The sequence below is a fragment of the Peromyscus eremicus genome, chromosome 8a (assembly GCF_949786415.1).
Source record: "Peromyscus eremicus chromosome 8a, PerEre_H2_v1, whole genome shotgun sequence".
Classification (NCBI taxonomy): domain Eukaryota; kingdom Metazoa; phylum Chordata; class Mammalia; order Rodentia; family Cricetidae; genus Peromyscus; species Peromyscus eremicus.
Genome location: NC_081423.1, coordinates 41,258,323 through 41,269,734, shown reverse-complemented (window position 1 = coordinate 41,269,734; position 11,412 = coordinate 41,258,323). Strand labels below are relative to the sequence as shown.

The 11,412-nt window shown below is 44.5% G+C and overlaps 1 protein-coding gene across 1 annotated transcript; it reads right to left on the bottom strand.

The window, feature by feature from the left end:
- Positions 1-703: 703 nt before the first annotated feature.
- On the bottom strand, positions 704-6,302 carry LOC131916042 (interferon-gamma-inducible GTPase 10-like). Its single transcript, XM_059269345.1, has 2 exons — positions 6,180-6,302; positions 704-1,991 (listed from the first exon to the last, which is right to left on the bottom strand). Exon 2 carries the CDS (start codon positions 1,968-1,970, stop codon positions 717-719), a length of 1,254 nt encoding a protein of 417 aa, XP_059125328.1. The 5' UTR covers positions 1,971-1,991; positions 6,180-6,302; the 3' UTR covers positions 704-716.
- Between the last annotated feature and the right edge of the window lie 5,110 nt (positions 6,303-11,412).

The following is an 11,412-nucleotide window of genomic DNA, read 5'->3' as shown; positions in this document are numbered from 1 at the left end:
ATTTTGGGGGGACTGCCACTTTGATCGTTAGTGTCTTTCCTCTTATTTCTTATGTATGCAGGAAGAACACGGCATACATAATTTTTTAAAAAAATCATTTCTTCCAGGCGTGGTAATGCACACCTTTAATCCTAGCACTCAAGAGGGGGAGGCAGGAGGATTTCTGTCTGAATTCAAGGCCAGACTGGTTTACAGAGTTCCAGGACAGCCATGGCTACATAGCAAAACACCCCCTCCCCCCCCCCAAAAAAAACAACTCATTTCTGAAACTTTGTACCCCGAAAGTTTGTACCAGCATATCATCAGTAAGACTTGCTGGCTGTGACATAACTGCCACTCAGCATAAAACTCCAGATGCCTCTGTTTTCCCAAGGGTCACAAAGTCTAAAAGTCATCACAGCCTGGCCAGGGTACTTCAGGAACACCCTAAGCCATCTTTCCAGTCCCCAGTGTCCTGAAAACACTAACATCACCCAAGTCACAAGCCAGCTGTCTCATTTCCCCCGTCTTTATGGCCTTCCTGAGAATCCCCACAGTCCTCCAAAAAACTCTTTTTCTTTTTCTTTTTTCTTTTTTTTCTTTCTTTTTTTTTTTTTTTTTTTTTGAGACAAGGTTTCTCTGTGTAGCTTTGCACCTTTCCTGAATCTCGCTCTGTAGACCAGGCTGGCCTCGAACTCACAGAGATTCCCCCTGGCTCTGCTTCCCGAGTGCTGGGATTAAAGGCGTGTGCCACCACGGCCCAGCAAATCTTTTTTATTAAGTAGAGTTTTAGCATCATCAGTCACTATGTCAAGGAAATAATTTTGGAGGTAGTAACTCTTTCTAAAGTAAAGGCCAGTGGCTATGACTCCACCGGTGACAGCAAAAATTTTCTCCAGGTATTTCACCAGTTTTTCCCCCACAGGCTCGTTCGTCTCACTTGACAGCAGATGCGGTGACTGAATGTTGGACACAAGCTTCTCCACAGGCAGGGACAACTCGCTGGCCATGTTTTCCAGTGACTTGTCATCCAGCCCAAAGCAAGACCTGTAGTAGATCAGGGTCTTCTCCAGCTCCTCGATGTCCTCCTTGAAGAAAGACATCATAGGGATGGTGGCCAATGCTCCAGACTTCAGAGCCTCCAGCCAGATCTTCTGCTTCAGGACATCTTTCCTGCGATCAATAGCAGGTTCGGTTACGTTAGGCAGGCACTGCATGAAGATGTGACGCTTGTGTGCCGGCAGCTCTTTCAAAAGGGTGGACTCCAAGTGAGGAAAATCAAACTGGGCTACCTCAATGCTGGAGACTAAGAAGACTTGAGGGGAGGCTATATTGGCCTTCTGGAGCTTCTCCACACAGTCTTTGCGGATATCCTCCAGGATTTTTTCCTTATTATAGGTCTTGGGTCTACATTTTTCCGCATTCCACAAATCATTATCAATTTTTGTTCGAACAAAATAGAAATTCTTCTTCATTCTTGCAATTGCTTTGGCCAGCTGGGCATCATTCTCTCTAAAGCGAGTGGCTGAGACAATAACAAAAAAGTCATACTCCTGGAACTTCATTTCCTTCAGGTATTTTTCTGGCTTAAAGGTGGTTGTCCCCACCCCAGGGAGATCCCAGATGGTCACATTAGGGAACTTAGGGTGGGTATAAGGCTGTCTATTCATTGTGGTCTCCACTACTCCATTCCTAGCTGATTCGAGCTCTTCGTGTCCTATGCCCCGCAGGGCATTGATGAAAGTGGACTTTCCTGCCCCGGTCTCCCCTGTCACTGCAATGCTCAGAGGAGCTTTCTCCATTTCTGCCAAAGCATTGTTGATGGTGGAAATTGTCTTCTGTATGTCCCCTTCCTGCACAAACAACTGAATTGAATTGATGGTCTCCTCAGAAATGATCTTACTTTCCATCTTGAAAGTTTTGAAAAATGTGTTAAAGCTGGAGGCCATACTGTGGTCCTTTGCATCAGGTGTGGAAGAAGACTGACCCATGGCTGTGGGCAGCGAAAGACACTGGAGGGAAGGCAGAAATGGGAAAGAAGGTCAAAGGTCTGCACAGCACGGAAGGACTCAACTCTGCCTTTCAGGCAGAAGAAGCTGCTCTCCAAACTCACACTAGGACTGGGAGGAGCATTGCCCTGCTCTGTTCTTTGATGTTTCTAGGACTTGGCTGCTTTGCTTCCCCAAGAGATTGTTCATTAATTTCAAGATCTGATTTCTCAATCCAAACTTTTTAGCCTATGTTATTTTTCATCTTGTTTCATTTTTATTATTTTGAAAAAAAAAAAGGTTTGGGCACAACACCATCTAAAAAGCAAAAGGAGAAAGGGCCCCCACCCTGCAGACCATTTGTGGTGTGACACTTCCTGACTTTGAGACACCCTGGAGAGCGAGAGTGTAACACAGAGGCACAGTGTTTGCCTAGCTTGCTCCTGGTCCTAGGTTCAATCCCCTCTACCCCGTACACACAAAAATCAAGACTTAGCATAAAGTTATAAGACAGTAAGACAGTATGAGGTTGCTGAGAGTAAACAAACAGAACCACGTAAAATAGAGTCCAGCTGGAGAGATGACAGCACTTAAGGGCACTTGCTGCTCTTACATGGAACCAAGTTCAATTCCCGGTACCCAGATCAGGGGGCTCAGAACCACATATAACCAGGAGGTCAGGCACCCTCTTCTGGAGTCTGAGGGCACCTGCACATACATACCCACATGAAGACAAACACACATATACATAAATAAAAATAAAATAAATCCTAGCAATAAACCCCACTACTTCTCTATAAAAGACAAATATTGCCGGGCGGTGGTGGCTCACGCCTTTAATCCCAGCACTCGGGAGGCAGAGCCAGGTGGATCTCTGTGAGTTCGAGGCCAGCCTGGGCTACCAAGTGAGTTCCAGGAAAAGGTGCAAAGCTGCACAGAGAAACCCTGTCTCGAAAAACCAAAAAAAAAAAAAAAAAGACAAATATTATCAGGAGACTGACAAAATAATCACAGATAAGAGAAAATACTTACAAAGTCACAGTCAATAAAAGATTGTGACCCAAAAATGTATACATAACTCTTGAAACTGAGCAACAAGAACAAATAGCATCATTAAAGAATGCACCAAAGGGTTGGAGAGATGGCTCAGTGGTTAAGAGCACTGGCTGTTCTTCCAGAGGTCCTGAGTTCAATTCCCAGCAACCACATGGTTCACAACCATCTGTAATGAGATCTGGCACCTTCTTCTGACATGCATGCAGAACACTGTATACATAATAAATAAATAAATCTTTTTTTAAAAATGCACCAAAAAAGCTAGACCTGGTGGCACCCACCTTTAAATCTCAGCACTCAGAGACAGAAGCAGGATCTTTAAGTTCAAGGCCAGCCTGGCCTACATAATGAGTTCCAAAGTAGAGTCCCTGTTTCAAAACACCAAAAGTAAAATAAAAAGTAAAAAGTAAAATGGAACACTCACTTTGGAAGACAGCCTGGTAGTTTCTTTAGCACTAAGCACAGTCAACATGTGTGTTCCTGTACATTTTCATGTTTGTTCCCACAAAAACATGCACATGGATGTTTCTAGAGAGTTTATTCATAATTACAAACCTTGGAAATATCTAGGATGCCCTTTGGCAGGTGAATGAACTAATAAGACGTGGAATCCCCAAGACGACTATGTACTATGCAGAAGTTCAAGAGCTGAACTCTGAAACCATGAAAAGACTAAGTGGAAAAAGCCACCTCTAAAGGCTACATGACTCTGCAGCACATCACACATGCCTGCCTGGTGACCTTCCAGATAAGGCAAAGTTATGGGAAAATCAAGTCAGTGGTTGCCACTTGTTGTAGGAGCCTGAGTGAAAAGTCAACACAAAGGGTTGTGGGCAGTGAAAATACTCAGTGTGACACCATACCTGGGTGTGTGCTGAGATGCATCTTGGATGAATACAACCTGGAGGCAACTCTCACAGAGTCTCTGGACCTTGTCTGACCACAGCCTATCAGTGACAGTTCACCATTCTGGTGGGGATGCTGGTGATGGGGGAGCCCATGCATGTGTAGGGACAGCAGTCTGTGAGAAGTCACTACCTACCTCTTGATTTCTCTGTGGAGCTAAAACTTCTCTTAAAAAGTAAAATCTTGGGGTTGGGGATTTAGCTCAGTGGTAGAGCTCTTGCCTAGCAAGCCCAAGACCCTGGATTCGGTCCTCAGCTCTGGACGAAAGAAAGAAAGAAAGAAAGAAAGAAAGAAAGAAAGAAAGAAAGAAAGAAAGAAAGAAAGAAAGAAAGAAAGAAAGAAAGAAAGAAAGAAGTAAAATCTTAATTAAAAAAAAAAGCAAAACCCTCTGGTGTATTCAATGCCACTCCTTTACGTGTGGATGGGGTGCACAAGCAGAGGTTGTTACTTGTAAAGTAACTTGTGAGAGTCAGTTCTCTCTCTCCACCACGCAGGGCCTGGAGATAGAGTTCAGGTCATCGGGCTTGGTGTCTAGTGCCTTTACCTACTGCGTCATCTCACCCCTCAGTGGGATTTTCTAAGAGGCCGTCCACTGAGCTGAGCCCACTCCTCACCCATCTCCACCTTGTGTAGAAAGAATCCAAACATCCCAGGAAGATAGTCACCTGGGGGACTGACTCCTGAAGAATGTGTGTCACAGGAAGCAGAGACAGTGTGGATGACACAAGAATAGGGGTTGAAGAGGCCATTGTCAGTCTCACCAAGAAGATCCCTCTGTCACTTTGGAACTGCCATGACCTCTCAGATCACAGAGGACTTTTGACCCAGGACACAAGAAGAAACCAAATGTCCAGGACTAAACCTAATGAATGGGATGCAAACCCTCTACCCTGAACCTCAAAGAGAAGGGGTAAAATTGCTAGATCAGGAAAGCAAGCCACCACCACTCAGGACAGGTGTTGGGGCAGGAGGCAGGCTGAAGAGAGGTCTCTGGCTACAGTGAGGGCGTAGGCCCTGCCACTGGGGCCTCCCTGGCGACTGCTTGTTACAGGAGGGCTAGAAAGGGCGGGTGGAGTTTGGGAAAGAATTCATCTGAGCAGGTATACAAGTTCTGGCTTGGTATGTGTCTGACCAGAGATAGCAAGAAATCTCCTTGACAGAACTAGAGACATCTGGCTTGTCACTGGTAGGTAAGGGAGCTATCAGCCACTATGAGTATGTGTGACTGTCCAGCGTGAATATCCACACACATACTCCTGTGTGGACACAGGGACACAGGGACACACGGACACACGGACACACACACACACACACACACACACACACACACACACACACACACCAGATGGGGAATTCTTAAGCATCCAACATGTGTAGACAGCAACAACTGTCCCACTCAGCAGCATCTCTGAGAATATGTACTAAGTGTTAGGATGAACAAGTCTGAGGACCAAAGAGGTGAACCCTCAGAACCTTATCTTCTAAGTGTTGGGAGTGCATCTAACAAATCAGAGCAAAATGAGAGGAAATGTAAGGAGCATGTCCTATGAAGCTTGTGTGCCTCTGTACACATTCTTGCACTATGTTCTAACAATCCTGTAAACAGTGTAATGACTTCTACTTTAAAAGTAAGCACTTTTTTGGAGGGTTCTAAGGATTGAAACCATGGCCTTGTGCATGTTAGGCAGGTATCCTACCACTGAGCTGCATCCCCAGCCCCCTCCACCTTAAGATTAACCATCAAAGAAACAGGCATTGAGAGACATGAAGGAGGGGAGTCCTACTGTTCCTGAAGATCAGAGATGGGTTTCAAGGTGGAAGTTCTGAAGACAGAGTTCTTTGCAGAGGCCAAGGCCAAGCCCACAGTTTGGTGGAGAAATCAGAGTTCAGGAAGACACATGAAATCTTGAGTTTGTGGTTAGCTAATGTTCCTTGTCTTCCAGGTCAACAGTGTTTAGATATTGGATAGGACATCAGGAGATATCTGGTGCCAGATGTTCTCCAGTATATAGTTCCTATCCTTCAATACCTCTGTCTTTTCCATAGCCTGGATAGGAATGCTCTCTGAAAATATTACAGATGTTTAGTTCTCTGAATGACTTTCAGCTGTCTTCCACCCATCCTGCCCCTTGGCCTAACTCTGTGGCACCTCAACCACATCAGGCATGCAGGCTGTTCTACTCTCAGACCTACAGCCCACAATCCTATTTGTAGACCTGCATTAATTAAAAATATATCCTTCTCACTCACCAGCTCCTTGAGAAAAAGAGCTTTCTGGTGGCAGAGTTGAGCTCCGAACCTTCTCACTGGCAGAGCCGAGGAGAGTGGGTCCAGGGAAGGGCGTCCCACAGCGTCAGGCACACCAAGTGCACCCAGACCTGCACAGATCGGACTTCACTCGGAAATCCAAGTGTGCTGCATTTATGTGACTGCTGCAGAGGGGGCGGAACTGTGCATGAAGAGCTCTGAGGTTTACCCCTAGCTGCTGCCCTGCCCTCACAGGACTCCAGTCAACTAAGGACTCCACCAACAATGCAGAGCAGGAACTTCGAGGAACATGAAAATGAAAGTAAACTTCCCATAACGTGACAATTTCTAGGCATAGAAACCGAAAGCCATCAGGGCCATAGAGTTGGCTCAGCCTGCTCTGGGCATGGTGAGGAGGGCAAGGGGCAGGAATCCGGACAGGAGGGTGCCGTGACCGAGGAGGGGTCATGTCATCTAGACCCCAGGCTGTATTTATGCTGTCCAAGAGCTGAACCAGAACTCAGAGCCCACAAACCACCCATGGCCTTGCTCCACCCCGTGCACAACCAGTCTCTGTGGGATGATAAAATAATGTGTTTACTTTAAGGCCCTGTCCTGGGGGCAGACTTTCCAAAACTCTCTGAGTTTCCTCCTTAACTCACTCTGGACTCTCAGCAAATCTTGAGGTTCCACATAGGAAGAAAAAAATGAAAGTTTGCTCAGGCTCAGCCATTTGCTAAAATAGCTCTCAAGACCCGGGAGAGCGTTAGATTTACAACTTTTGTTTTATTGCAAAGAGAACACATTGGGCCGTTCTAGGAGGGAGCACAGAGCATGCTTCCCTCCTCCCCGGGAATCAGGGTATATCCTCCTCCAGGCATATTGGTGCAGTCATCATTCTTGAGGCCACTGAGCTTTATAATCCAGGGACTGTGCTATCTGCCTCTAGGTCCCTTCCCCTACACAGGTAACACTGGGAGAGGAACTGTCAGGGCGACTAAAAGCATCCCTGGCATCTGCACCTACATACCAGTGACATCTGAGTCCTCTGAATGGGAGAGGGAATTAGCCCCAGTTGAGTTACATTAATCCAGAAAAACAGAAATAGCCAATATTGAAATAAAAACAATTTCACTACAGATATAAACATTAAACAGCATAATGAGTCCCTATTGATGCTGTAACAATCTAGGCAGTGCAAAACCATTATGGTGCTGCAATTAAATCCAGCAAGAGTCCCACCAGGCTACAATCAAGCCTTCTACAGGGCTGGGCTGAGAATGTAGCCCAGTAGGCAGAGTGCTTGGCATTCATGGGGCCATTGTTTCATCCCCAGCACTGCATAAACTGGGTTTGGTGGCACACACCTGTGATTCCAGTATTTGGGAGGTGGAGGCAGGATGATCAGAAATTCAAGGTCAAGCAGTTCAAAGCTACTGTGTGGTACTTGAGACCATCTCAAGAAAGAAAGGAAGTGAGGAAGGGAGGAAGGAAGGAAAAAAAAAAGACAGACAGACAGACATCTGAAAGGCTGAAGGAGAATGTTTCTGTTTTGCTAGTTCTAGAAACTACTCAGATTCTTTGGCCCTTTTCAAAGCCAGTAAAGCTGCATTTCTCTGACCATTTTACACCCCCCCCAACCCAGTGACCATGGCTCACTCTGCTTTTCCCTTCTATGTAGACAAATTTCTAAACAGTCTTATTAAATAAGAAACACAGAGCCAAATACAGAGGTAACAGCCAAAGAGATCAGAGAACTAGCAAAGAACCACAACTACCTTAATCTTACCACCTCGCCGCCATTGCTTCCCCAGAGCATCACAAATGTGGTGATATTTTGTCCCTCAATATATTGTGCACCTTAATAAACTTATCTGGGGTCAGAGAACAGAACAGCCACTAGATGGACATAGGGGCCTGTGGTGGTATTGTGTTCCCCAAAATATTACACACCCTAATAAACTTATCTGGGGTCAGAGAACAGAACAGCCACTAGATACAGAGGCTAGAAAATGGTGGCACTCACACCTTTAATCCTAGCATTCTGGAGGCATGGATCTCTGTGAGTTCAAGGCCACACTGGAAATAGCCAGGCATGGTGACTCACGCCTTTAATCCCAAGAAGTGAGCCTTTAATCCCAGGGAGGGATGGAAGATAGCAGAAAGGTATACAAGGCATGAAAACCAGGAACTAGAAACAATTGGCTGGTTAAGCTTTTAGGCTTCTAGCAGCAGTTCATTTGAGATCTATTTGGATATGAGGACTCAGAGGCTTCCAGTCTGAGGAAACAGGAGCAGCTGAGGAACTGGTAAGGTGAGGTGGCTGTGGCTTGTTCTGCTTCTCTGATCTTTCAGCATTCACCCCAATAACTGGCCTAGGTTTGATTTTATTAATAAGAACTTTGAAGATTCATGCTACATCTGGCGCCCAACGTCTGTGGTACGAATTCTCAAAAAAGACACTTGCCTGTGGCCTTCTGGGCCCCTGCTCAACCCAAGCTACACATAGGATTTACGCTGGTAGGATTTACTGAAGGAAGCAGAGGCAGGAGGATCCCGAGTTTGAGGCCAGCCTAGAAGGCTTGCTAAGGAGAAGCTTCGGCCAGGGCCGAGCCACAAACGTTTTTGGTGGGGACCATGGAGGCAGCGGCTGCTGCTCCGAGTTGCTGGCTTCTTCTCATCGTGTTGGTGACTGTGGTGACGCTGCTACCTGGGATGAAGAGCTTACTGCTGCTTGTTCAGAGAATAATTGCCAGGACCATCGTGTTACAAGAAAGCATCGGCAAAGGTCAGTTTGGAAAAGTTTGGCAAGACAAATGGAGGGGAGAAATTGCTGTGAAGATTTTCTCCTCTAGGGAAGAATGTTCATGGTTCCAAGAGACAGACATTTATCAGAGGAGGCACACACACAAAAAAAATTCTAAAGGGAACCATGACCAAGCCTAACAGAGACTTTGGAATCTTCAAAAGGATAACAGGATCCCACATAATGATTCCACATGAACTATGGTAAAGCCATTAAACTGATTAACACCACGGAAAGATTGACTTTGGACTACAAACTACTCAGGACCATTTGAGATGGCTAGCTGATATGATTCAGCCTGACAGACTACTTGAACAAGAACTTGAGATAAATTCTGAACTTAGGCATTATGCTAAAACTGGACAATGAAGGATATAGTTACCTTTCCTAGAATTTGACAATTAACCTAAAAATTTTCTTTACAGAATAAAGATACCTTCGCCCATACCCAGCAGGAAGCAATTTTAAGAATATGACGCCCACATTCCCAAAGAGGTGGTGTGGGCGGGTGGTTTTTTGGTCTTTTAATGGTTTTTGGGTCTGGGATAATTTTCATTGTTTAGGAGGGTTGGTTACCAGTTGTTTAAGGGTTAGGAAAAAGACTAAGCAAAGGAGATTAGATTTAAGGTTCTTGTTTTTTTTGTTTTTTTTTTTTAAATTGTCATTGTTTATGATGGTTGGTTACAAGCTGTTAATTGTTAATGGTCAGGGAAAAAAGCTGAACATGGAGATTAGATTCAGACGTTTTGTTTAAAAAAAAGAAAAAGAATATAGATATTAGGTAGATCACTGAATCTATTCTGAGAAAAAAGATAAAGAATAATAGGATAAAAGGGTAGATCATCGAATCTACTCTAAAAAGAAAAAGGGGAAGATATAAAAATGACAGAAGGTAGATTATTGAATCTATTATGAAAAGAAAAAAGAAAGAATATGAATATAAGATAAAAAAGGAGATTATTGAATATATTTTTAAAAAGGAACTTCTTGTTTTAAATAGGATAAGTAATGAATTTTTTTGTCTGAGTTTATCAAATATTACTGGACTGGACATTGTTAATATATATTATGGAGTTTTTAATCTGAATCTGTCAAATGTTAATGGACTAGATATTGTTAATGTAACTCTTGATTGTATATATTGTATATACTTATTGGATAGTTTTTCTTGTATTAGTTATAAGCTTTTTTTTAGACAAAAAAAAGGGGAAATGTGGTGGTATTGTTCCCCAAAATATTACACACCCTAATAAAATTATCTGGGGTCAGAGAACAGAACAGCCACTAGATACAGAGGCTAGAAAATGGTGGCACTCATACCTTTAATCCTAGCATTCTGGAGGCATGGATCTCTGTGAGTTCAAGGCCACACTGGAAATAGCCAGGCATGGTGACTCACGCCTTTAATCCCAAGAAGTGAGCCTTTAATCCCAGGGAGGGATGGAAGATAGCAGAAAGGTATATATGGCGTGAAAACCAGGAACTAGAAACAATTGGCTGGTTAAGCTTTTAGGCTTCTAGCAGCAGTTCATTTGAGATCTATTTGGATATGAGGACTCAGGGGCTTCCAGTCTGAGGAAACAGGAGCATCTGAGGAACTGGTGAGGTGAGGTAGCTGTGGCTTGTTCTGATTCTCTGATCTTCCAGCATTCACCCCAATAACTGGCCTAGGTTTGATTTTATTAATAAGAACTTTGAAGATTCATGCTACAGAGGCCAGAAAATGGTGGCACACACACCTTTAATCCTAGCATTCTGGAGGCAGAGATCCATCCGGATCTCTGTGAGTTCAAAGCCACACTGGAAACAGGATCAGCTGAGGAATTAGCAAGGTGAGGTTAGCTGTGGCTTGTTCTGTCTCTCTGATCTTTCAGCGTTCACCCCAATACCTGGCCCTGGATTTGTTTTTTATTAATAAGACCTTTTAAGATTCATGCTACACGTCTGCCTCCCTCTTCCAGTTTCAAAACTTCTGTCATCACTAAAACACCAGGACAGCCCTCCTAACGTGCACACATGGTTCGCTTTAACTCCACCGGTCGCTTTACATCCCCTTTGTAACCTAGCATATTCCTAGCACATTCGGTGTTCTGGGATGAGGATATAGGTATGTTTGGGGATAAGGCGTGTTGCATTATTTTGACTATTGCAAACACAGCAGGAAATAGCTTGCATAGATGTGTGCTGGCAAACTTGGAGGCAGAATGGACAAACTCTTCAACAGAAATAATGTTGAAACCATAAAAACCCTTTTTACCAAGGAAGCAGCAGACTTCACACAAGGCCACTGGTTTCACTGAGTGCTGTCAAGAATGGCCAGCCCAAGCCGGGCGGTGTTGGCGCACGCCTTTAATCCCAGCACTCGGGAGGCAGAGCCAGGCGGATCTCTGTGAGTTCAAGGCCAGCCTGGGCTACCAAGTGAGTTCCAGG